The 24,028-nt window shown below is 45.6% G+C and overlaps 1 protein-coding gene across 1 annotated transcript in view; it reads right to left on the bottom strand.

Moving 5' to 3' along the window:
- DIPK1C (divergent protein kinase domain 1C) overlaps positions 1-23,570 on the bottom strand; it is a 180,317-nt gene extending 156,747 nt beyond the window's left edge. The window contains exon 1 of the mRNA XM_063924970.1: positions 23,292-23,570. Coding sequence (XP_063781040.1) covers positions 23,292-23,468 — 177 coding nt within the window. The 5' untranslated portion in view covers positions 23,469-23,570. The remainder of the gene's footprint in view (positions 1-23,291) is intronic.
- Positions 23,571-24,028: the final 458 nt, after the last annotated feature.

Genomic DNA, 24,028 nt, shown 5'->3' with positions numbered 1-24,028 from the left:
TTGTTCATATGTGAAATGAAAACTTCCAATTCGGTTTCCGTTCCGTCCCAAAAAAAGAATATGTCATCAATGTAAAATTAAAAATCATTTGCCCTTCCTACCTTCCCTTTTTCTAAGAGAAGCATCACTGAAAACCTTTTTAAAAAATGTTTCCATTATATTTTTATAATGGAATCCCATTGAAAGACAATGAACATAAGGTTCCCACCATTAATTAGACTTCCTGGTCCTGGTACTTCCGGTTTTATCAATAAGGTTTTTGCTCTAAAAAGCACTAAAGCAGACTGAGACAATCATCCTTGACAAAGAATCCAGGTGATTCTAAATGCGTTGGATGCTGAGTGAGCAGTTGCAGAGGAGCATCAGGAGGCCAGCGGGATCACGGACTTACCACTTCCGGTTCCGTTTTTTTACGCCATCAGCGGTAGCGGCTTATAACAGCCGCGCTCCTACAGAGAAGTTAGCTCAGGGCAAGGTAGGAAATAGTAACATTCCTGGACTGTTGGACATTCCCGTTTAATAGTTACATAGTATCTAAGGTTGAAAAAAGACAATTTGTCCATCGAGTTCTACCTATTTATGGTCTCCTATGCAGGATTATTTTGGTCTATAATTTTGTCTGATGCTGATGTCAGCCGTTGCATTTTATCCCTCTTTTTATAGTAACTATAGTGCGTGACTACGCACCATAACCCTGGATATCCTTATCCATTAGGAATTTATCTAACCCATTCTTAAAGGTGTTGACTGAGTCCGCCATTACAACTCCCTCAGGCAGGGAATTCCAAACACGTATTGTACTTACCGTGAAAAAGCCTTTACGCCTCATTGTGCGGAATCTCCTCTCCTCTAACCTAAGCGAGTGTCCACGAGTCTTCTGTGCTGATCTTATCAAAAACAGGTCCCACGCAAGCTCTGTGTATTGTCCCCTTATATATTTGTAGATGTTGATCATGTACCCTCTTAGTCTCCTCTTTTCCAGTGTAAACATGCCTAGCCTTGCAAGCCTTTCCTCGTATTCCAGTGTCTCCATGCCCTTAATTAGTTTGGTCGCCCACCTCTGAACCTTTTCTAGCTCCAGGATATCCTTTTTATAGTATGGTGCCCAAAATTGTACACAGTATTCAAGATGTGGCCTCACTAGTGATTTGTATAATGGGAGTATAACACTCTCGTCCATTGCATCAATTCTCCGTTATATGCATGCTAATATCTTATTAGCCTTCTTTGCTGCAATCCTACTTTGGGTACTGCTGCTTAGTTTGCTATCTATGAGAACACCTAAGTCCTTTTCCAGTACAGAATCCCCTAATTTTACCTCATTTAATTTGTTCTTGCTACCACAGTGCATTACCTTACACTTGTCTGTATTGAAGCGCATTCTCATTTGGCTGCCCAAGCTTCTAGTTTACCTAAGTCATTCTGAAGAGACTCAGCATCCTCTTCCGTATTTATAACCATACACAATTAGTGAAGTGACCAGTCCTGGATGACCTGCACATCAGCTCACACCTTTTCCAAAAAAAGGCTGTAAACATTAGGTCCTTTGCCACTTTTTACTTGTTACTTGTTTTAATATTGTTCTGTGGATGTCTACCCCCCCCCCACACACACACACACACACACCTCCTTCTTTATTTGTCCTTATTTTTATAAAAAAAATTTTTTACTTTTTACTTATTTTTATTTTTTCATTATTTACACACTTAGCGCTCGGTTGCAGGTAAAACTGCAATTGCATTACTTTGTTTCATGACACAAATGTATTTTGTTGGTATATGGTTTTCACATTTTTTTGTCTTTTTAATGAAAAGGCAAATATTTTATATGATGTTTGCACGTACTGGACACAGATGACGCTTGTGGTCTATATGTATCATTAATGTTCAGGTCTTCACCATTTTCAGGGGGCATATTTTGTTTCAACTCCTCCTCAGCAAGGGGCGGTGTCTGCCCAGGCTGCTGCATTAGTCTCCATACCCATTTTTTAGCCTCCTTTTATTGTAAACAGTCCAATTCTGTAATTTTCCACAGTTCTCAGAATATCTCCCAACAGCATTAACTACATCCCAACGCCATGCCACAAAGCTTTCTTCCGGGCCAGGGCAGGGCCAGATTAAGCCTTAGGGGGCCCTGGACATTAAAGACAGAGGTGCCCTACCTCCCCTCTTGTCAGTACCGCCCCCGTGGATGTGCACTCAGCCTCATTACCCACCCTGTGTCCACCAGCCTTACCACCCCTCCCCGTTTCTCAACCTCATTGCCCACATGCTCAGCCTTACCCCCCTGTGTCTCTCAGCCTCATTCGTCACCCTGTGTCTGCCAGCCTCATTCCCCACCCTGTATTTGTCAGCCTCAGTGTCTGTCAGCCTCATTCCCCACCCTGTGTCTGCCTGAATCATTTCCTACCCTGTATCTGTCAGCCTTACTCCCCTACCCCCTCGTTTGCCAGCCTCATTCACCACCCTGGGTCTGCCGGCCTCATCAACCAACATGTGTTTACCAGCCTCATTCCCCACTCTGGGTCTGCCAGCCTCATTCCCCACCCTGTGTCTGTCAGCTTCATTTCCGACCCTGTGTCTGCCAGCCTCATTGCCCTACTCTTCTGGGTCCTCCTCCTGACTAGTCGCGCCTCCTCCCTTCCTCAGCTTCAAGTCCTGCTTCCACTTCCTCTTGCTGTGGCCCGTCTGTGGCATGTTTACACTGAGTGAGGAAGTGGAGGATGGCTGAGGTGTGGGGGCCAAGGACGCTTTGCTTTAAGGGGGACAATGTCCTCCTCAACTGACATGTGGCCCAGCACAGCTGCAGAGAGAGCTGCTTCCTGCGCTGGGTCAACTCCGACCTGGGGGATCCCTGAGAGTGGGATCCCGGGATAGCTCACTCCCTGTGCCCCCCCCCCCCCCCCCTTAATTTGTCTCTGGCCAGGAAGTTTTCCTGGACAAAAATCCCAGAATTCTGTCATGTTACAGCGCATATTTGCCCTCATTCAGAAGTGGTCGGTCCTGCGCCACAAGACATAGGACAGCATCAGACTGTTAGTGATTGGCAATCTGATACCATTTTCTGGAAGGGAGAGGGCCTCTGTTTGTAAAAACAGAGATGTGTCGCTGATATTTAGGGGAAGGAAGAGACAAGGATCTCCATCGTTGGGCAAACATCTTGGGCAGCTCGCATCACTACTGCATCAGTAGGCATCTGCTTGTAATAGACGCCACTATTTATTATTCAATCATATACTAATTACTCCATAAAGATTTTTATAAGATACCTATTTCATAGAACTTCTCTTCTAAAAACAGACACTGTAAATCCATGTACTACATGTTGCAGAGGTTAATACAAGGATTGCATAAACCTGTCTATTCTAAGCCATTTCATTCTTAAGGGGGGTACACACGAGGCCTAATTCAGACCTGATCGTAGCCCTGCACTATGATCAGGCATACTGACATGCGGGGGCTAGTCCGCCCCGCATGTCAGGCCCTCCCCCCCATCTGCAGAAGTGCAAAAGCATTGCACAGTGGCGATGTTTTTGCACTTCAGGAGTAGCTCTCTGCCAGCGCAGCTTTTGCGTGCTGGCCGGGAGCTACTTGTCGCTGCCCGGGGCGCAGCGGCTGCGTGTGACATCACGCAGCCGCTGCGGCCCGCCCCCGGCATGGTGCATGTGCACTTCTGACCTGATCGCTGCGCTGCGATGTACGGCAGCATGCGATCAGGTCAGAATGACCCCCACAAACGATGCTCACTTAATTTCTATGCTTAGAAATTAAGAACACAGTGTAGGGGTGCCGGCAACAGCATGCCAAATCTAGTAGATCGTTCATTTCACCGCTGGGTGAAATGTGCGTCCCCCCCACCCCCCCACCTCGCTCAGCACACATCGCTTCACACAATACTGCAGCTCTTAATTAATGGGTCTGGGGTCCTAATTGAATCTCAGTATGATGTAAAGTAAAGAATAAATGCTGAACCCGAAAGACATAAAGCAGAGAATGGAATCAACTACTGTATATAAATCAGCTACCTAGCTACACAAAAATGCTGAACCAAAGTGACATGCCTAGCTACACAAAAATGCTGAACTTACCTAGCTACACAAAAATGCTGAACCAAAATGACATGCGATAGATGTCCGCAGGGTCAAATGCAGGCCTCCTAGCCTTCACCTGGGGCCCACGGCAAATTCCTGATTTATATACAGTAGTTGATTCCATTCTCTGCTTTATGTCTTTCGGGTTCAGCATTTATTCTTTACTTTACATCATACTGAGATTCAATTAGGACCCCAGACCCATTAATTAAGAGCTGCAGTATTGTGTGAAGTTTAGCAGGTAATAAAACAGAGGATGAAAGTGGACTGGATTATTTATTACTCTGCACTCAGTAAAAAAAACTCTGGTTTAACAGGCTAGACAGTAATATTAAGGGGGTAATTCCAAGTTGATCGCAGCAGGAAATTTTTTAGCAGTTGGGCAAAACCATGGCCCTCATTCCGAGTTGATCGCTCGGTATTTTTCATCGCATCGCAGTGAAATTCCGCTTAGTACGCATGCGCAATATTCGCACTGCGACTGCGCCAAGTAATTTTACAATGGAGATAGTATTTTTACTCACGGCTTTTTCATCGCTCCGGCGATCGTAATGTGATTGACAGGAAATGGGTGTTACTGGGCGGAAACAGGCCGTTTTATGGGCGTGCGGGAAAAAACGCTACCGTTTCCGGAAAAAACGCAGGAGTGGCCTGGGAAACGGGGGAGTGTCTGGGCGAACGCTGGGTGTGTTTGTGACGTCAAAACAGGAACGACAAGCACTGAACTGATCGCACAGGCAGAGTAAGTCTGAAGCTACTCTGAAACTGCTAAGTAGTTAGTAATCGCAATATTGCGAATACATCGGTCGCAATTTTAAGAAGCTAAGATTCACTCCCAGTAGGCGGCGGCTTAGCGTGTGTAACTCTGCTAAAATCGCCTTGCGAGCGATCAACTCGGAATGAGGGCCCATGTGCACTGCAGGGGAGGCAGATTTAACATGTGCAGAGAGAGTTAATTTGGGTGTGGTGTGTTCAATCTGCAATCTAATTTGCAGTGTAAAAATAAAGCAGCCAGTATTTACCCTGCACAGAAATAAAATAACCCACCCAAATCTAACTCTTTCTGCACGTTATATCTGCCCCCCCCTGCAGTGCACATGGTTTTGCCCAACTGCTAAAAAATTTCCTGCTGCGATCAACTTGGAATTACCCCCTAAATCCCTTCTTCATCATCTCAAAGCAGACCCAGCTTTGTATATTTATCTTGCGATCAGAGGCGTCACTAGGGGGGTGCAGACAGGACCCGGGTGTCACCTTTCTAGGGGGTGACACCACAATTATGGCTCCTCTGCAGTGACTGGAAACCGTCATGCAGAGCCCGTCTCCTGTCACAGTGCAGGTAGAGTCTCCGGGGCAGCCCAGCAACTTCAGGATTGCTGGAAATGCCCGCAAAGTGATGCAAACAGGGGTTTCTCACGAAATGATGTGGTCAGGGGTTTTCAATGAGGTCATGCCCTCTTCCCGTGAGGCAATGTCCCCTTCACACACTTTCCGCAAGCAATGACAGGGAAGGGGGGAGGGGAGAAGGGGGGGGGGGCTATTTACCACACCAGGTGTCACCAACCACAGAGCCGCCACTGCTTGCAATATGCAACTATATATGATGATTGCAATGATACAAAATATACATGATAGATGCAATAAATACAATTATAGTTACCACAGCCAATGACCCACCAATCAATGCCATAACAGGGGACTTCTGTGCCATGGGCTGCCCATCAATGCTTCCAGCACATGTGACATTGTGAAATCACAAAAGAGGAGGCCAGAAGCAGGAAGTTTGGCACTAGGTGCCTCTCCCTGCAGCAGGGCAGTGGTGTTGCCCCTTCCTCGGCCTTGTCACCTGGGAGGCAGCACCAGTCACACACTCCCCTTGTTATTGTCCTGCCACTAATGATAAATATACCAGCTGGTCTTATTATTTGCCAGGTGCAGCCAACTTCCACATTATGTAACCTCTTACTAACACAATGTCAGCATGCCCCTTCATGCCCCAGTCTGGCACTGTCCACTATAACAAATCCTGTAGTTATCATATGGCTGATTACACCACATGCAGTTACTCATGACAGCATCTATACTTACATTCCACAAATCAAAATGTTGGTGATGACTTTCAGTTTAACATATTTGCCTCATTTCAAATCCTGTTGCTGGCACATTCGGTATCTGAACATATTACTAGTTCAACCAGGGCCGGTTCTAGACCTTGTGGCGCCCAGGGTGAAAGTTTCCCAAAAATAGGGTCGTGGCCACAGTTGTCCCCCTGTAGTTGTGCCCCAGTAGTTGTGCACCTAGTACCTGTTCCCCCAGTAGCTGTACCCCCTGTAGTTGTGGCCCCTGTAGCTGTGCTCCCAGTAGTTGTGCCCCCCTGTAGCTGTGCCCCCAGTAGATTTGCCCCTTGTAGCTGTGCTGCCAGTAGCTGTGCTCCCAGTAGTTGTGCCCCACTGTAGCTGTGCCCCCTGTAGTTCTGCCCCCAGTAGCTGTGCCCCCTGTAGCTGTGCCCCAGTAGTGCCGCTTACAAACACACACATTAAAAAAAACAACTACACAATACTTACCAGCCCCGCTCCTGCTTTCGGATCACTGCTGCGCTGCCCTCCGTCTCCGGCCGCCGGCTCCTCTCTATGGGAGAGACGTGACCTCTAGTCAATTATGACCTCTAGTGTCTGTCGGGGTTCCGGCATGAATGGTCGACCATGTTATGGTCGACAGTCATTAGGTCGACCACTATTGGTCGACATTGACATGGTCGACATGGAAACATGGTCGACACATGAAAATGGTCGACACGTGAAAGGTCAACACATGAAAAGGTCGACATGAGTTTTATTACTTTTTTTGGTGTCGTTTTTTGCGTAAAGTGATTGGAAACCCCAATTAGTGCACCGCGTCCCCTCGCATGGCTCGCTTCGCTCGCCATGCTTCGGGTATGGTGCCTTCGCTCCGCTACCGCTTCGCTCGGCACAGATTATCATTCCAATCGTAGTCCACGTGGATCGTAAAGTATGGAAAAGTTCCCCAAAAGAGAAAAAAGTTGAAAAAATCATGTCGACCTTTTCATCTGTCGACCTTTCATGTGTCGACCATTTTCATGTGTTGACCATGTGTCCATGTCGACCATGTCAATGTCGACCAATAGTGGTCGACCTAATGACTGTCGACCATAACATGGTCGACCATGTGAACGGATACCGTCTGTCGGCGGAGCCGGCTGCAGCGGGCGCCCACACAGCCCACGGCGCCTGCTGCAGCCGGGGAGCGGGGATCAGTAGCGGCTCTTGCCACAGCAGCGGCGGCGCCCTGGGGACAGTGGCGCCCCGGGCAAAAAGTCTGCTTGCCCATGTCAAGAACCGCTACTGAGTTCAACCATCATTTTGTAAGGGTAGCCTGAACAAAAAGATGTAGGACAAATATTTTTCTTAGCCAACTTACATCAAATAAGATGTTGTCCTATTAAAGATAAAGATGGAGAAAGATGTGATGTAGCCAATGTGATATGTGTAATAGCCCTATGACAAAATGCCATGATTCGCGTCACTTGTCAGCAGGAGGAGCCAAGATGACACAATTCACGTGATTTGATTTATCAAGACCCACCCACATGTTCTGGCTGTTTCCTAGCAACCTGGAAGCTGGTTGCTACTGGCTGCTAGCAAACCTGTTTGAAATGCCTTTGTTATCTGACTCCTCCTGTGATTGGTACCTTTCCCTTTCATTAGGGATTCTGCCCTGTTCCTGTTTCCGGTAATATTACTATGTTTCTGCACCTAGTCAGCTTGTTACACGGTCGCTGCATGCTGTTCAGTTCCCTGTTCCTGTAACCCTGGCCTGTCTGTCTGAACCCCACATTTCCTGGATATCTGTATTCAAGCTACATCTCTGCCTCTGTGTGTTATTACAGCCTAGTCACTATTCACCAAGCAAGTTTCTCTGCTCAGGCTGACAGAACTTTGCTTTCAATCAACACTCACCTGGTTACTCCCAGCAGTTATCACCTCATTCATTCAGTTACCATTGTTCAGTTACCAGTGCATATTCAGTCCTGTGGCTTCCCGTTATCATACCTTGTCAAGCCTGTCTGCAGAAACCTTTCCAGTATCCTGCTAACCTGACCTGCAATTACCCCTGCTTTGCTATCTGGTTAAATCGAGTCTTGCTGTCTTCACTTGCATCAGCCTTCTCTGCATTGCCTAGCCAAAGTTTGCAATTAACCCCAGTCTTGCCAATTCATCTTGCATCGAGTCTGCCTGCAATCTACCCTTGCCTTGAAAGTTGCTATACTCCAGGTAAATTAATCTGGATTGGAAGGGAATTACCCTTCCAATCCAGAACTTGGCTCAGGCATATCCTAACACAGACATTCAGGGAGAGTAGGCAAGTGTGATGTACAGTATATAGAGAATAAAGGGTAAATGTATTTCTTCTGTTATGGGGGAGAAGTAATATCAGCGCACGTTATGTGCCGAGATACCGCTTCTCCCCGATGTATTACAGCAGCGGTGTGAGCACCCTTGCCATTATCGGCGCTGGCATGCCTATGTGCGGAGCGATGTAAGAATGGTCAGAGGCACTGACCGTTTCAACACCTGCAGCTACCGATTTTGACAGCTGTAGGTGTAATTGCCCCATACACAGCTACTTACCTGTCTGCGGGTGCCAGCTCTGGACTGCACATGGGAGATCTCATGATAGTAGTGAGAACTTGTACATACACACTAGATCCGACCAGGTGGGGAGACAGTGCATCAGCACTAGGCTGATGCACTGTGGGGGGCTGGCAGAGATCGCCGGTGGGGGGAGTTCTCACTCCTCCACTTTGGCAAACAATATATTGATACATCTTGTTGCTATTGCTTCCTGCTTAGCCTTGGTATAGAAGCAAAGTAGGAAGAGAATTACCAGCACAATCAGTGCCTTGTAATACATTTACCCCTCAGTATGGGAAGCGGTTAAAATACCGCCAGTCGGGATCCCGGCGGTCCCAATACCGACCGCGGAATCCCGGCAGGGGGTGAAATGCCACTACTGTGGGTGTCCACGACACAAATAAAGAACATAACCTGTGGCGAGCGCAGCAAGCCACCGTGCCTGCAACATGGCGAGTGCAGTGAGCCCACAAGGGGCTTTCCAGCGCTCGCCCCGCTGCCAGCATTCCGGTGGACGGGATCCCGCTGTCGGGATCATGACAGCCGGCATCCCGTCAGCCGTCAAATAGTACGTATCCCCTCAGTATTGCCATGATGTAAATATAGGTGGTGCTAAGAATGTACAGAGGAATAATAGAGTACCACATATTATCACTGTGTCTGCGACAGCTAATGCAGAGCATTGCACAATGCTGATGATCATGTAGTTGAGCAATTTTATGCAGGCACGGAGATGGTCCGTCTTATCAGTGCTTTATGTGAGTGTCACAGGCATGATCATCTGATCACATATTTGTCAAACCCAGACACAAAAGGAGAAACACATCAGGGGGATATTCAATTAGCCTCAATAACTTTTCGGGAGAAAAATCTTTTTTTTTTCCCTGATGTTTCACTTTTGGCTATTCAATTAAAACCCATTTTTTTCTCCCCCAAAAAATATCTATTTTCAGGCAAAAACACATAGAATCCATGATAAGCTCATCAACCTATGTGTTTTTGCAGAAAACGGGGCTGATTAGGACTGATTATCAGGGATTTATTTTTTCACCTGCCTCATGCCGTCTTCAGGGACAATTGAATATCCCCCATAAGCTCTGTCTGTCAGTAACATGCCTGACATTGGTTAGCTGGTATCTATTAAGGGGGGTATGCAGGCCAATCTAGCATGCATGCAGGCCAATCTAGCGGGTCGCTCACTTCACCCGTGGGTGAAATGAGCGCCCCCCCCCCCCATCTCCCCCCACACGCTCAGCACAGATCGCGCTGTGCTGAGCGGCGGGAGAGATGTGTGCTGAGCGGTTCGCACAGCACACATCTCTCCCGCATCGGCCCGTCTATATGGGCCTTTACTCAGCCTAATGGCCCCAAGCTAGATCTTTTCTTGTTTTGAAACTACAAATGTAGTCATGTTCATCCGCAGCCGGAGATCGCTAATGGAGTGATCGCCGGCTGCAAATAGTTACAGCCCAGAACACCATGCAGCGTGCCACATCGCAGCAAAGATGAACATGGCTACATCTGTTCCTTGAAAAGTGATATTTAAATATGCGTTAACATGTAATGGTAATATGTTATTAACCTTTGCCTTCAGGAGCACCATAAGCTGCTTCATGCAGTAATTTTCCCTGGGTCTCCTATATTTCTGTAATATGGAAGCAGAAAAACTATATTCACCACTTATAAAATGACTGTGTAGGCAGGATGCAGCAGATCTAGACTTCTTTTAGATGAAGGCTTAACAATCCCCTTTCTATTAATGAGCCCACCAATTAAATTAAAATAACATACAAATGTACAGTCAGGTCCATAAATATTGGGACGTCGACACAATTCTCATATTTTGGGCTCTATACACCACTACAATGGATCTGAAATGAAACAAACAGGATGTGGTTTAACTGCAGACTTTCCGCTTTAATTTGAGGGTATTTACATCCAAATCAGGTGAACAGTTTAGGAATTACAACGGTTGCTATATGTGCCTCCCACTTTGTGGGAGTGTCTCAAACAAACAACATGCAGCTGCAGTGCTGCACGTCGATAGCTGCACTGACAAGCGAGTGAGAAGCCAGGTTGAGTAGCTAGGCAACCAGAGATGCGATAGCAGGCGACGCCTCAGTTGCCTAGCGACAGACGGGGACCTGCTGCCTTTGCGGTCGAAAGATGCGATGTCCCGGTTGCCAGGCAACATCCGGGATTCGCATTGTTACAGAGACTGATGTGAATGACAAAATATTCCATGGAAAGTGTTACATAATATGTGAGAGTGTTAGAAGTAATTGTGGATAAAATAAACAATTATAGCTGGAAGGTGCTGCCTTTCACAGCAAGGTAATATTATGAATTTGGAATGCATGCATGACAAAGTGCTATTTCTGTTTCCCAGACCTGCAATTTGACACAATAGAAAAAAACATAAAGCTGTGTCTGACACCTGAAGTCAGCGACATACTTGACCTTGGTGAGCCAGCATCCATAACTTACACATTACTTTTATGGCTCCAGGCTATAGCTTTTCCTGTTTCTACAATTCTTTGACTTTTGAAAAGAATAAAGAAATATTTAAGGTTTACTAAAAATGTAGATTAACCCAGCTGCCATTAAGACATTTTGACAACTTTTAAATCAATTTTATCATTTTTCAGCAAAATCGTTACAGTTGGTTTAATTTACAGACAATTAAAATAATTATAACTATTTTTTAAATGTCTTTCTGAAACTTTTAAACTTCTATTTTTATTATGTAGTGATAGCCAGTGACTTACTGCGTGTGTGTTTCTCATAAAAAATAAGGATATATAACAGATTCAAACTTGTAATAAAAACGTCACAGTTATTGAGCATATTTATTATGTGTAACAGTATTTCTTGAAAACAGTGGACAGTAGTGATAGAACCTATATATTGAGCTGATTATGAATTAGGTGCAAAAGAAAAAAAGAGCCAGTAAGCTCCTTGGAAAACCATATTGCACTGCAGGTGGGGCAGGTTAGCAATGAACAGACACATTTAGGGGTCTAATCCAGACCTGATCGCAGCAGCAAATTTGCTAGCTAATGGACAAAGCCATGTGCACTGCAGAAGGCCAGATATAACATGTGCAGAGAGGATTAGATTTGGGTGTGGTGTGTTCAAACTGAAATCTAAATTGCAGTGTAAAAATTAAGCAGCCAGTATTTACCCTGCACAGAAGCAATATAACCCACCCAAATCTAACTCTCTCTGCATATGTTATATCTGACACACACACACACACACACACACACACACACACACACACACACACACACACACACACTTTTGCCAATCTGCTGACAAATTTGCTGCTGCGATCAGGTCTGAATTAGGCCCTAGATATGAGAGGGGCATGTACAAAACAAACTAAAATCTAAATTGCAGTATAACAGCAAAGCTTTCCAGTATTTGTAGGCTACATGCAAAAGCAGATAGTATTTATCCTGCATGCAAAAATAAATGTATTTGCAACCATTACAGTGCAACATGGTTTGTTACAGATACTGTATAAGGGGTCTATTCATGAAGCAGTGAGGAGTGGAGAAATGAGCCAGTGGAGAAGTTGCCCATGGCAACAAGTCAGCTGCTCCATACAATTGTATAGTATGCAAATTATAAATGTTACTTTAATGCTGATTGGTTGCCATGGGCAACTTCTCCACTGGCTCACTTCTCCATACTTTTCACTGCTTAATGAAAAGACCCCAAAGTCACTTACTTTTTTGGCTTTGGGCCTGATTCTGATCCGGTAGTTATTGCACAGTTGCAAGGAAGCAGCTGTGCAATGCCATACAACAAATATTCTAAAGATGCGGGAGGCGTCTGTAGGAAATAAACATCTCCTGCCAGCATCTGAGTGCTGCGTCCAAAGATGCCCTCGGCCTGTCTACATAAGCCAAAGCTTACTCAAACTGGCCGTCGGAAGCCCTTTGCCGGGTCCAGGAAGTCTGCGTCTGACGTTGCAGAGAACACCTACAAAACTGGGACGTCACGGTCCCAGCCACTGTCCCTTAATCAATCGTGAGGTGGTTAAAGGAGGACTGCAAATGATCACACAGAACCCGTTCTACACATGCGCAGAATGGGTCCTGCACATACGTAGCTCCCCAAGCGGCAGATTTGTACATAAACGTCAAGTTTGCGTATTAATCAGAATCAGGCGCTTTGTTACTAAATCAGCCCATATATGTCATAGGAAAAGATGAAAATGTTTATACAATATTTATTGAAGTTAATAAATTTATATCTATATTGCAATATCATATATACACTAATTTCCAGTGCTCAGTGGCTAATCATTCTAAACATAAACAAGTCTGGACACTGCTGACAAGAAATGTATAGATGAATATGCAGAGTGTGTTATATTAGGAAAATGAGCTGTTTTAATGCTAGTATCACTGTAGGCTAAGCATTATATTTCCATTAGAATTTCTTCATCGTATTATAGCTGCATACTGCTAACTTTTATTCTTATTGCTATTATTGTTGTTGATTTGTAAGGTTCCACAGCAGTGGTGTAACTACTGCCCCCGCAGCCCTCGCAGTGGCTTGGAGGCGCAGGGCTGCGGGGGGGCGCCGCCACTGATTTAGCGCAGATTGACATGCGGATGAGCCGTCCGCATGTCAATCTGCTGTCTCCCTCCTTCCGTAGCCGCTGCTGGGAAGGAGGGACACGGAGGGCACAGCACGCGCCTCTCCTGTGTCCCTCCTGCGTCTCCGGCGTGTCTATTGAATGAAGTGCCTGTTCGTGAGCTCTGATTGGCTCACGAACCGGAACTTCATTTAACAGACACGCGGAGACGCAGGAGGGACACAGGAGAGGCACGCGCTGTGCCCTCCGTGTCCCTCCTTCACAAAACAGCGGGGTAGCGGGGGGGGGGGAGCTGTACCTGGTACTGGGGGAGGGGGGGCATATGTGGCACTGAGGGGGCATATGTGACACTGGGGGGTATATGTGTACCTGGCACTTGGGGGGGGGGTCATATTTGGCATTGGAGGCATGTGTGTACCTGGCACTGTGGGGGAATATCTGGCGCTGGGGGCATATGTGGCACTGGGAACACAGCCCTAGCAACAAGCATTACCCCCTAGCAACGAGCATGACACCCAGTGCATGAAACCCTTGGCAACGAGCATGACACCCAGTGCATGAAACCCCTGGCAACGAGCATGACATCCTGAGCATGAAAACCCCTGGCACTGTGCATGGAACCAAGAGCATGAAACCCCTGGCAACGAGCATGACACCCAGTGCATGAAACCCCTGGCAACGAGCATGACACCCTGAGCATGAAAACCCGTGGCACCGTGCATGGAACCAAGAGCATGAAACCCCTGGCAACGAGCAGGTAATTTAAAAGTAATTAGAAGCCTTATTGTAGGACTTAATGTGTAATGGGCATTGTGGTGTGTGGCATAATGTATCACGGACATTGCTGTGTGTGTCATAATGTGTCACAGGCATTACGGTGTGAGGCATACTATATCACGGGCATTGTGGTATGTGGTATAATGTCTCAGGGGCATTGCAATGTGGCATAATGTATAACGGGCAATGCGGTGTGTGGCATAGGGTATAATGGGCTTTGCGGTATGTGTCACAGGCATTACGGTGTGGTATACTATATCACGGGCATTGTGGTATGTGGTATAATGTCTCAGGGTCATTGCAGTGTGTGGCATAATGTATCACGGACATTGCGGTGTGTGTCATAATGTGTCAGGCATTACGGTGTGTGGTATACTATATCGCGGGCATTGTGGTATGTGGTATAATGTCTCAGGGTCATTGCGGTGTGTGTCATAATGTGTCACAGACATTGTATGTGCTATAATGTATCAGGGGCATTGCAGTGTGTAGCATAATGTATAACGGGCATTGCGATTCCTGTCATAATGTGTCACAGGCATTACGGTGTGTGACATAATGTGTCGGGGGCATTATGGTGTGTGCATATTGTGTCATGTGCATTATTGTGTGTGGCATAATGTCTAAGGGCCATTGCAGTATGTGGCATAATGTATACTGGGCATTACTATAAGGAGGAAAAATGACAAATAATGTAAGGGGCATGAATCAGGATTATTTTTCTTTCCTGTGGTGGCCAACGTCTGGGCGTGCAGGTTGCAAAACCGGGGTATAAGGTAGTCTTTTCCTGCAATGCCACGCCCCTTTATGTGAAACCACGCCCGTTTCAACAAAGCCACGCCCCCTTTTGCAACAGTTTCATCCTTTTACTACTGCCAATTATGGGGATGGGGGGTGGGGGCCGCCGGAGAATTTTTTGGCTTGGGGGAGAAAAATTTCTAGTTACGCCACTGTTCCACAATGCTCCACAGAGTTGGACAGCAGGAAAAACTGAGCATATATATAACTAGTGGTGGGTGCAGCACGCAGACCACACAGTGTATACACGTTATGCTGTATGTAATATATGTGCTGGCTGGTTAGCCACTGTGAGGCACCCGGAACTCAGCAACATTAGGATTCACTCTCCTTCTAAGCCCGCCCCCAGAGTCCTTATTGGCTAGTTTCACAGGAGTCTGGGGCAGGCTTAGAAGGAGAGTGAATCCTAATATCCAGGTGCAGCAGCAGCCTAATACACGGGATTATGGCAAAGAAGGCAGAGTCGGACAGTAGCAAGGGTGTTCTAGTGTCAGTAGTATAGGTGGGAATAGATTATGCCAGTGGTTCCCAAACTTTTTTGAATCACGGTGCCCTAGAGTATCAGAATTTTTTTCACAGCTCCCCTAAGATAAAAGTTTTTTATTGCTGAATTTGAAAAAAAAATATTAAATGTACTAAGTTGTGCCCTACCTGTCATCCTTAGGGTCAGTTATGCGGTGGTGTACAGTTGTGTTTCTGATTGCCCACGTTTTATCACTTTGACCATACATAACTTGATTTGGTTCTTGACCAACCTGAGGCACCCCTGCAAGAACCTCACAGCACCCCTGGGTGCCTAGGTACACAGCTTGGGAACCACTGATATTAGGCTCTAATAAAGGGTTTCCAGTTACAGATTCATATTTTGAAAGGGAAGAATCTAAGGAAGTGTGGTAGAGAATTCCATAAGTGGGTAGCAGCACAGGAGAAGTCTTGTAGCAGCATATAGGAGCCAATAGCCTATAGGGGATACTCATTCTACTGTATTCTTATGTAGCTTAGAAGATTCACAACACGAATACAAAACACACACCCCAACAATTACTATGTGACATTATTGCAAGCGAAGGGGTTAATAAGGTGCTATGTACCGTAACATGGGATTCTGAGCATGTTTCCCGATACCTTAAACCATTGTACCTTCCCTAAAAACTTAGTGGCTCTCACTGCGTTCATAATTGTATCGGGATGGGTATGAAATGCTGTTATTTTGGATCCCAATGTACACAATGCTGACAGAACCAGGTGAGTATTCTTACCCTAACCTTAACTCTAACCCACCCTTCCCGCAGCCTAACCCTAATATCCCCCCACAGCCTTACCCTAACCCACCCCCCTGCAACCTAACCCTAATATCCCCCACCCCCCACAGCCTTAACCTAACCCACCCCTCCTGCAACCTAACCCTAATATCTGCCCACACCCCACAGCCTTACCCTAATCCACCCCTCCCGCAGCCTAACCCTAATATCCCCCCACAGCCTTACCCTATCCCACCCCTCCCGCAGCCTAGCCCTAATATCCCCCCACCCCCACAGCCTTACGCTAATCCACCCCTCCCACAGCCTAACCCTAATATCCCCCCACAGCCTTATCCTAACCCACCCCTCCCGCAGCCTAACCCTAATATACCCCCACCCCCCACAGCCTTACTCTAATCCACCCCTCCCGCAGCCTATCCCTAATATCCCCCCACAGCCTTACCCTAATCCACCCCTCCCACAGCCTAACTCTAATATCCCCCCACAGCCTTACCCTAACCCACCCCTCCCGCAGCCTAACACTAATATCCCCCCACAGCCTTACCCTAATATCCCCCACCCCCCACAGCCTTACCCTAACCCACCCCATCCACAGCCTAACCCTAATATCCCCCACCACCCACAGCCTTACCCTAACCCACCCCTTCCACAGACTAACCCTCCCCCTAGTGACTAACCCTAAACCTAACCCTAATACTCACCGTCAAGATTCGTCAGCATTATGACCATCCGGGATTCCACTTTTGGGATTCTGTCAGGTTTCTAAACGCCAGAATCCTGACTACATCCCATTGTGTCTGGCCTGCAAATAGACATCTTGGGGTAGACTTACTAAAGCTTCTAAAGCAAACAAGTGGCGGTGTTACCCATAGTCACCAAGCACATTCTGTCTGTCATGCCCCCAGTATGGTACCATACTCACAGCTCAGGCCAGTGATAGGCATTTGTAAAAGCCACGTGACTCCCAAAGTTTGAGAAAACTGCAGCAGCACTGCTTTGTTTTGTAACAAAACCTGGCGCTGCTTTAGTCCCTCCCCGTTGTTTTTGTGTGCAGCCTATTGTTACAGCACATGGCCTACCTCCTCACTGGTGGACACTTACATTCACACTCTGTGGCTCAATGTGGCCCCCCCCTTTCTCTGCACAACAGATGGACTGTCGCAATGCAGCATTCTGGAGGTGGACACAGGGGGGAAATGAGCTGCTAATAGCTCACTTCTGACAAGCTAAAGAAACTTCAATAGGTGAGTGCGGAGGAGCAGTCACATAGCCAGGCGACAGGCAGTGTAGGATTACCAACATAGTGATCATCCAAGGGACCCACAAACTGGGGGTTCCCAGATCCACAGGTTTATGCAAATAGGGTGCCCAGGTCACTAGTTAATCCCCAGCTGCCAGTGACAGTGACAAGAAAACATCATGGAAACTGGAACTTTGCATGGTTGTCATCAGGTGAGTGCAATGACAGTGCCAGGACGGGATTAGCAGAAATGGAAACAGAGGAGAGGAACACAAGGTAATGTTAGCAGCCTGGTATAAGTTTTCCACTTAACCACGGGGTTGAACATTGCAAAATATACAGGGGCTAGTGCGAGCACAATACAAGATTATTAGATTTAGAGACAGGGGTGGGAGATTTAACATTACAAAACTTATACCCCTCTCAGACCGCCAGCTTGTAACTCGGGTTATTGCACATGTGTGCGCATTAACCCGGGTTGCTGTGCTGTCTGAAAGGGCCCAGTGTCAACTGTCGAGTGAGCCGGTATTTCAACCCTGATAGCGCTATGTGGTGTGAACGGGTTGCCGGGTCAATGCGACCCATTTTTCCGTTCACACTATATGGATGGGTGGCACTTGGAGATCATCTTTTCTCCAAGCGCTGTCCCCCACAAGCATCACCACTGAGCGGTGTAAAAGGGGCTCAGGCAGGTCGCACCCGTGAAGCACCCGTGTACAGCTCCCAGGTGCGACCCGCCAATAGCGGTCTGAAAGGGGTATTAGAGATGTCGGGAGGGGAGGGGAATGCTGCCTATTGGGGAATGAAAATGGGACTTCTCACCCTTTCAGAGTATTATTTTACAAAGCAAATCAATCCCAAGGAACATGGTCGTAACAAACAGCATATTTGAGAATATGGGGTCTATTTGCTAAGCCTTGGAGAAAAATAAAGTGGACCAAGATAAAATACCAGCCAACCAGTTACTGTCATTTTTCAAACCCAGCCTGTACCATGGCAGTTAGGAGCTGATACTTTATCGCTTTCCACTTTATGTCCATCCAAGGCTTAGTAAATAGACCCCTATGTTACAAAATGTGGGGGAGATAGAGAACAATGTAAAACACACAGCAGTACATAGTATTGTATGCAGAGCCGGTCCTAGGCATAGGCAAACTAAGCAAATGCCTAGAGCATTTGGTATGCCTAGGGGCACAAGCAGCTTCTGCTGATTAAAATATGCGGCATGCCAATATTCTGTGTGTAGCATTTTGTATGCAGATACAGCCACAGTTGCACACAGAATATAGGCATGCTGCATATCATTTTAATCAGCAGAAGCTGCTTGTGCATCCTTGCCACATAGCAATGCAAATAAGATGCATTTTCATTTAAAAAAAAAGGCGCCCGACGTTAGCATAGCTGCCAGCTGACTCTGGCCTGGCATCTCCTGCTGCATGGCGCATTGAGGCAAGATGTATGAGGATACATCTGTATCCAGGCAGAGGTCACAGTGTTAGCGGCCGTGTAAGTGCTGTGTGTGAGTGAGTTGGTTGTGCAATAGTGTTTGGCATATGTGTAAGGGACATTATGTGTATAAGGGCATTAATAAAGGTTGGCATAATGTGTAAGGCACATTATGTTTATAAGGACATTAATAATGTGTGTCATGTGTAAGGGGCAATACTGTGTGGTATTATGTGTATAAATTAATTACTAATGTGTGGCATTATGTGTATAAGGTGCTCTACTGTGTGGCATAACATATAGAAAGGGCACTGCTGTGTGGTCTAATGTGAATAAAGAGCAATATGGTGTGGTGTAATGTGAATAAGGAGCAATTCAGTGTGATGTAATGTGAATAAGGAGCACTAATGTGAGGAGTAACGTTTATAAGGTAAAGTGTGTTATGTAACGTGAATAAGGGACACTATCGCATGATAAAATGAGACTAAAGTTGCAGTACTGTGTGGCGTAATTTGAATTAGGGTACTATTGTGTGGCCATGCCCCTTGCCAGCAAAAACACACCCCTTTTTGTTCCTATTTAAAATATAGAGGGTAGGAACACCAAAATAAGGACTGCTATGGATGAGGGGTGATGGTGCTGGGAAAGGAATGCAAGGTCAGAGGCGGAACTAGTGGTGGTGCTAGGGGGCACCAGACAAAATCTTACCTAGGGCATCATACTGGTTAGGGCTGGCTCTGATTGTATGGCAGTCACAAAAAATTGTCTCTGTATTGTATTGTATTGTATTGTAACGGGTCCCTGCTGCGCATGCAAGACGGCGGAAGGCCGTAGCAGGGATGCGATCGCCTCTGCCTGATTGACAGGCAGAGGCGATCGCTGGGTGGGAGGAGGCAGAACGGTGGCGTTTGGCCGCTGTTTCGTTGGTTTGGTCCGGCTAAAGTGGGTTTGGTGGGTTTGGTCCCGGCTAAAGCTGCGCTGGCCGGGAGCTACTCTTGAAGTGCAAAGGCATCACCGCTGTGCGATGCCTTTGCACTTCTGCGAGGGGGGGCCGAACTCACATGCGGGGCAGGCTAGCCCTGTGCTGCGCGTCCCCCCGCATGCCGGGGAAGAAGATTGTAGCTGTGCTAAATTTAGCACAGCTACAATCACCTCGGAATGACCCCCTATATGTCACTCACTGCAATGCTGTGTACTGTAAGGTGTTCAATAAAAGCTGTGCCCGGTATCCACATAGCCACATTTTTTTCACCCCTATCCAACTATGTCATGCAAAAAACACTCGTTTTTTTGTGCAAAAATACATAGGTCCCACAAAAATCAAGAACCTGTGTATTTTCGTTGCACTTTTTGCGTACAAAATGGTCACTTATCGTGCAATTCAGCTTTTCTTTCCAGAACTTATCCCTCACTTCCAATCCCGCTACCTACATGTTGTAAGCTGAGGAGTAGAGTGTGAAAGCATAGACCAGTAGTTCTCAAACTGTGTGCCGTGGCACCCTGGGGTGCTGCGAGGCTCTTGCAGGGGTGCCTTGGATTGTTGGTCCAGGACCAATTCAAATTATTTATCGTCAATGTAATAGGCAAAACCAGTGCTGGTGGCTGCCAATCATAACATACTGTATATGGACAAACAGAAGCAGATCTTGTCCATCGCCACACAATTGAACCTAAGGATGATTAAGTAAACACAATTTACTTAATTTAATATTTATTTCTAAGTTTCTCAATAAGAAACTTTTGGCCTAGGGGTGCCATGACAACAATTCTGATACTCTAGCGTGCTGTGATTCAAAAAAAATTGTGAACCACTGCCATAGACCACTAAGTTACAGTCTGAAAATACGGCTTCTTATTAGTCCTTCCACTGAGTAATTTTAAACTAGTGAGCAATAAAAGATTTCAGGGGCTACAGAATATGAACGAAGGAGTGCAGTTTCTGGGGCTTCACAAAGGGCAAGCAGAAAGTAAGTAAATATGTACTGATGATTACTACATTGTGTGCTACTTCTAATTCTGTAATTCTGTGAGAGTCAGTCTCACATTCTAAATAACTGGCTACAGTGTATGTTCCAACATATTTGTGTTTATCTCCTTTACCAGTTTACAGCACATATCCAAATTAACAGATAAAGCTGAGATTTCCATGATCACAGAATTGTATTTACTATCGAAAATATACAGTACCCCCACTTCAACAGGTGTAATCACAGCACCTGTTAGTTAATGAAGGGCGATATTGTAGAACTTGTGTAAATATATGTAAATTACCATTTTATCAAAACCACTTGTATATATCTCATACATAGAGCTTAGTTTAAAAAAAAATATATATATATATATATATATATATATATATATATACATACAGTATATCTAATTTGTTTTAAAAAGCACAAAGCTTTTATTAGTAGTCAGGTTTCAGGCAATAAAACATGTACAGTAAACCAAAAAAAGTTATTTATTACCACTAAGGCATAAAATGTTACACACAAAGACATATACATGCAGTAAAACATGAGAATATCAGAATCAGAATCAGATTTATTGGCCAGGTATACTTGCGTATACTAGGAATTTGTCTTCGGTTTGCTATACAACAGCCAAGTACTGTAGGTAACAGATAAGCAGGTGGGGATCCGGATTGAAAGTCGACAGTAACTAGGTCGACAATGTCTAGGTCGACCACTATTGGTCGACAGTAACTAGGTCGACAGGGTGTCTAGGTCGACAGGGTCTTTAGGTCGACATGTTCTAGGTCGACAGGTCAAAAGGTCGACATGAGTTTTTCACAAATTTTTTTCTTTTTTTGAACCTTTTCATACTTAACGATCCATGTGGACTACGATTGGAATGGTAATCTGTGCCGAGCAAAGCGGTAGCGGAGCGAAGGCACCATGCCCGAAGCATGGCGAGCGAAGCGAGCCATGCGAGGGGACGCGGTGCACTAATTGGGGTTCCCGGTCACTCTGCGAAGAAAATGACGCCAAAATAACATTAAAAACTCATGTCGACCTTATGACCTGTCGACCTAGAACATGTCGACCTAAAGACCCTGTCGACCTAGTTACTGCCAACCAATAGTGGTTGACCTAGACATTGTCGACCTAGTTACTGTCGACTTTCAATACCACACTCAAGCAGGTGGAGGGGCGTCAATAAATGTAACTTGTAGAACTCCTGTGTCTCTGTAAGTAACCTATATTAAACATGCCCAAAGTATAGAGTGTGTATTTTCCTGCTTTCTTCACTAGCAAAGTATTTTCCAGTGAAGTCATTTCAAGTTATCTGTGTTGAGAACTTGATGCTCAAGTAATATAAGTGCAACAACCTCTTATACGAACAGCAACAAGACATAATAAAATAACAATGCAAAACATACCTAAAAAAAAAACATTATCAAGAGAGTATGTTACTTCACCAGTCCCTCATTATTGTTATATTATTCCAGTTATTTTTCTCACGAATATTTCCAGAATTCAGTTGTGACAATTCCCCTCCAACAAAGCCCACATGACACATTTTGACATGAGCAATCACAGATAATTGGGAATGACCCTAGGCATGCATATTTTCACATTCCTTTTTTCCTTTGTTTTGACAACTTAATTATTTGTCCAGTGTATTTTTGTACATTATTGCCAAAATCATGAAATTAACTTATTTTATTATTATTATTATTATTATTATTATTATTATTATTATTAGTAGTAGTAGTAGTAGTAGTAGTAGTAGTAGTAGTAGTAATAGTAGTAGTAGTCGTAGTAGTAGTAGTAGTAGTAGTAGTAGTAGTAGAACTAGTATTATTATTATTATTATTATTATTATTATTATTATTATTATATAAAATCATATAAATATATTTTAAATCATACATGTAAAATTATCTTTCAAACGTATGTAGATTACTGCAAGGATCTTCTCTAAATTGCAACTGTTGAAATATGTCATGTTTGTGTGATTTGCTAAATACTGTCCTATGAAAAGTGACTCAGGCTATTACACTATCCCATCTCCCTGATCAGACCTACAGCCAGAGATTCCTCTTAAGGAACAGGATACTTCAGCACTACAAAACAACTGTGCGAACTATGGATTATGAATAACCCAGATGTTACTCTACATTGTATCTGCTATGTGCCAATCACAGAAAAGTATTCCGAACTGTATAATGGGGAATATGCTTCTCCCATATTTGGCTCCATACAGATGCTACAGTATATGGGCAAGGAGCTGAGCCCAGCGCTTTGCTGGGATAGTTTAGTGTCCTGGGGACAGAGACAAGTGTCATCCCTGATTTATAAGGAGAGTACTGTACAAGCCAGCAGCCCTGCATCATCCACTACAGAGGAGCAGCTGCTAAGATGGGTCTATGAAGTGAATGCACTGTGGCCAGCACCGCGTTACTACATACCAGTCCTGCCAGGATCTTCCTGCTCTCCTCATCAGTGCACTGGTCGGAGAACATGCTCCGCTGAACAAACAGAAAAGTATTCACGAAAATCCAGCAAGAGCCCCAGAAGAGCAGGAAGAGGAAAGTGTTTTTCTTCCAGATCTTTAACCTCAGCCATTTGACAGTGATCACCCTCATGGTAGGATCAGTAGACTCAGTAGACTGGTGCCATAGTCCTGGACCCCGACCGCCTGATGCTGCTGCTGCTGCATATGAAGAAGACTTCTTATTATACAGAGTGAGTGAGGAGCAGCGGCTACAAAGTAGCAGAGGGGCAGCAGGAAGCCCCCTGCTGGTGTGCACTGGGCAGCCCCTCCTGCTGCTGTTGCTGCTGTTGCTGTAGCATCCCGGCCCTGATCTGCAGTAACCAGCTCTGCCTCTGCTTTCTGGATGGGCACCTGGACCCGTGTGGCCACTTCTCCGTGGCTCAGGGTGTGCTGATGATGATGCATTAGACACGTAGTTCCGCCCTGTTCTTATGCTCTCTCCCTTGTCACCCAGAAATCCCACTTCACAGGCAGCCTGTCAGGCTCACACCGGGGAATACAGGGAGCTCCCTCTGAGCCCCCGGGTAGAGCGCCCGTCAGTCTGTTCTGTGTAGATGGCCGCATTTGTGTAGAGATGTCAGGGAGACTGATGGATCCGTCTGAGATATTATCGCTGTCCCACAATGAATGCTGCTATTATGTTTTATACAA

This window comes from Pseudophryne corroboree, chromosome 5, assembly GCF_028390025.1.
Source record: "Pseudophryne corroboree isolate aPseCor3 chromosome 5, aPseCor3.hap2, whole genome shotgun sequence".
NCBI classification, from domain to species: Eukaryota; Metazoa; Chordata; class Amphibia; order Anura; family Myobatrachidae; genus Pseudophryne; species Pseudophryne corroboree.
This window is presented reverse-complemented; position numbering and strand designations above follow the sequence as displayed.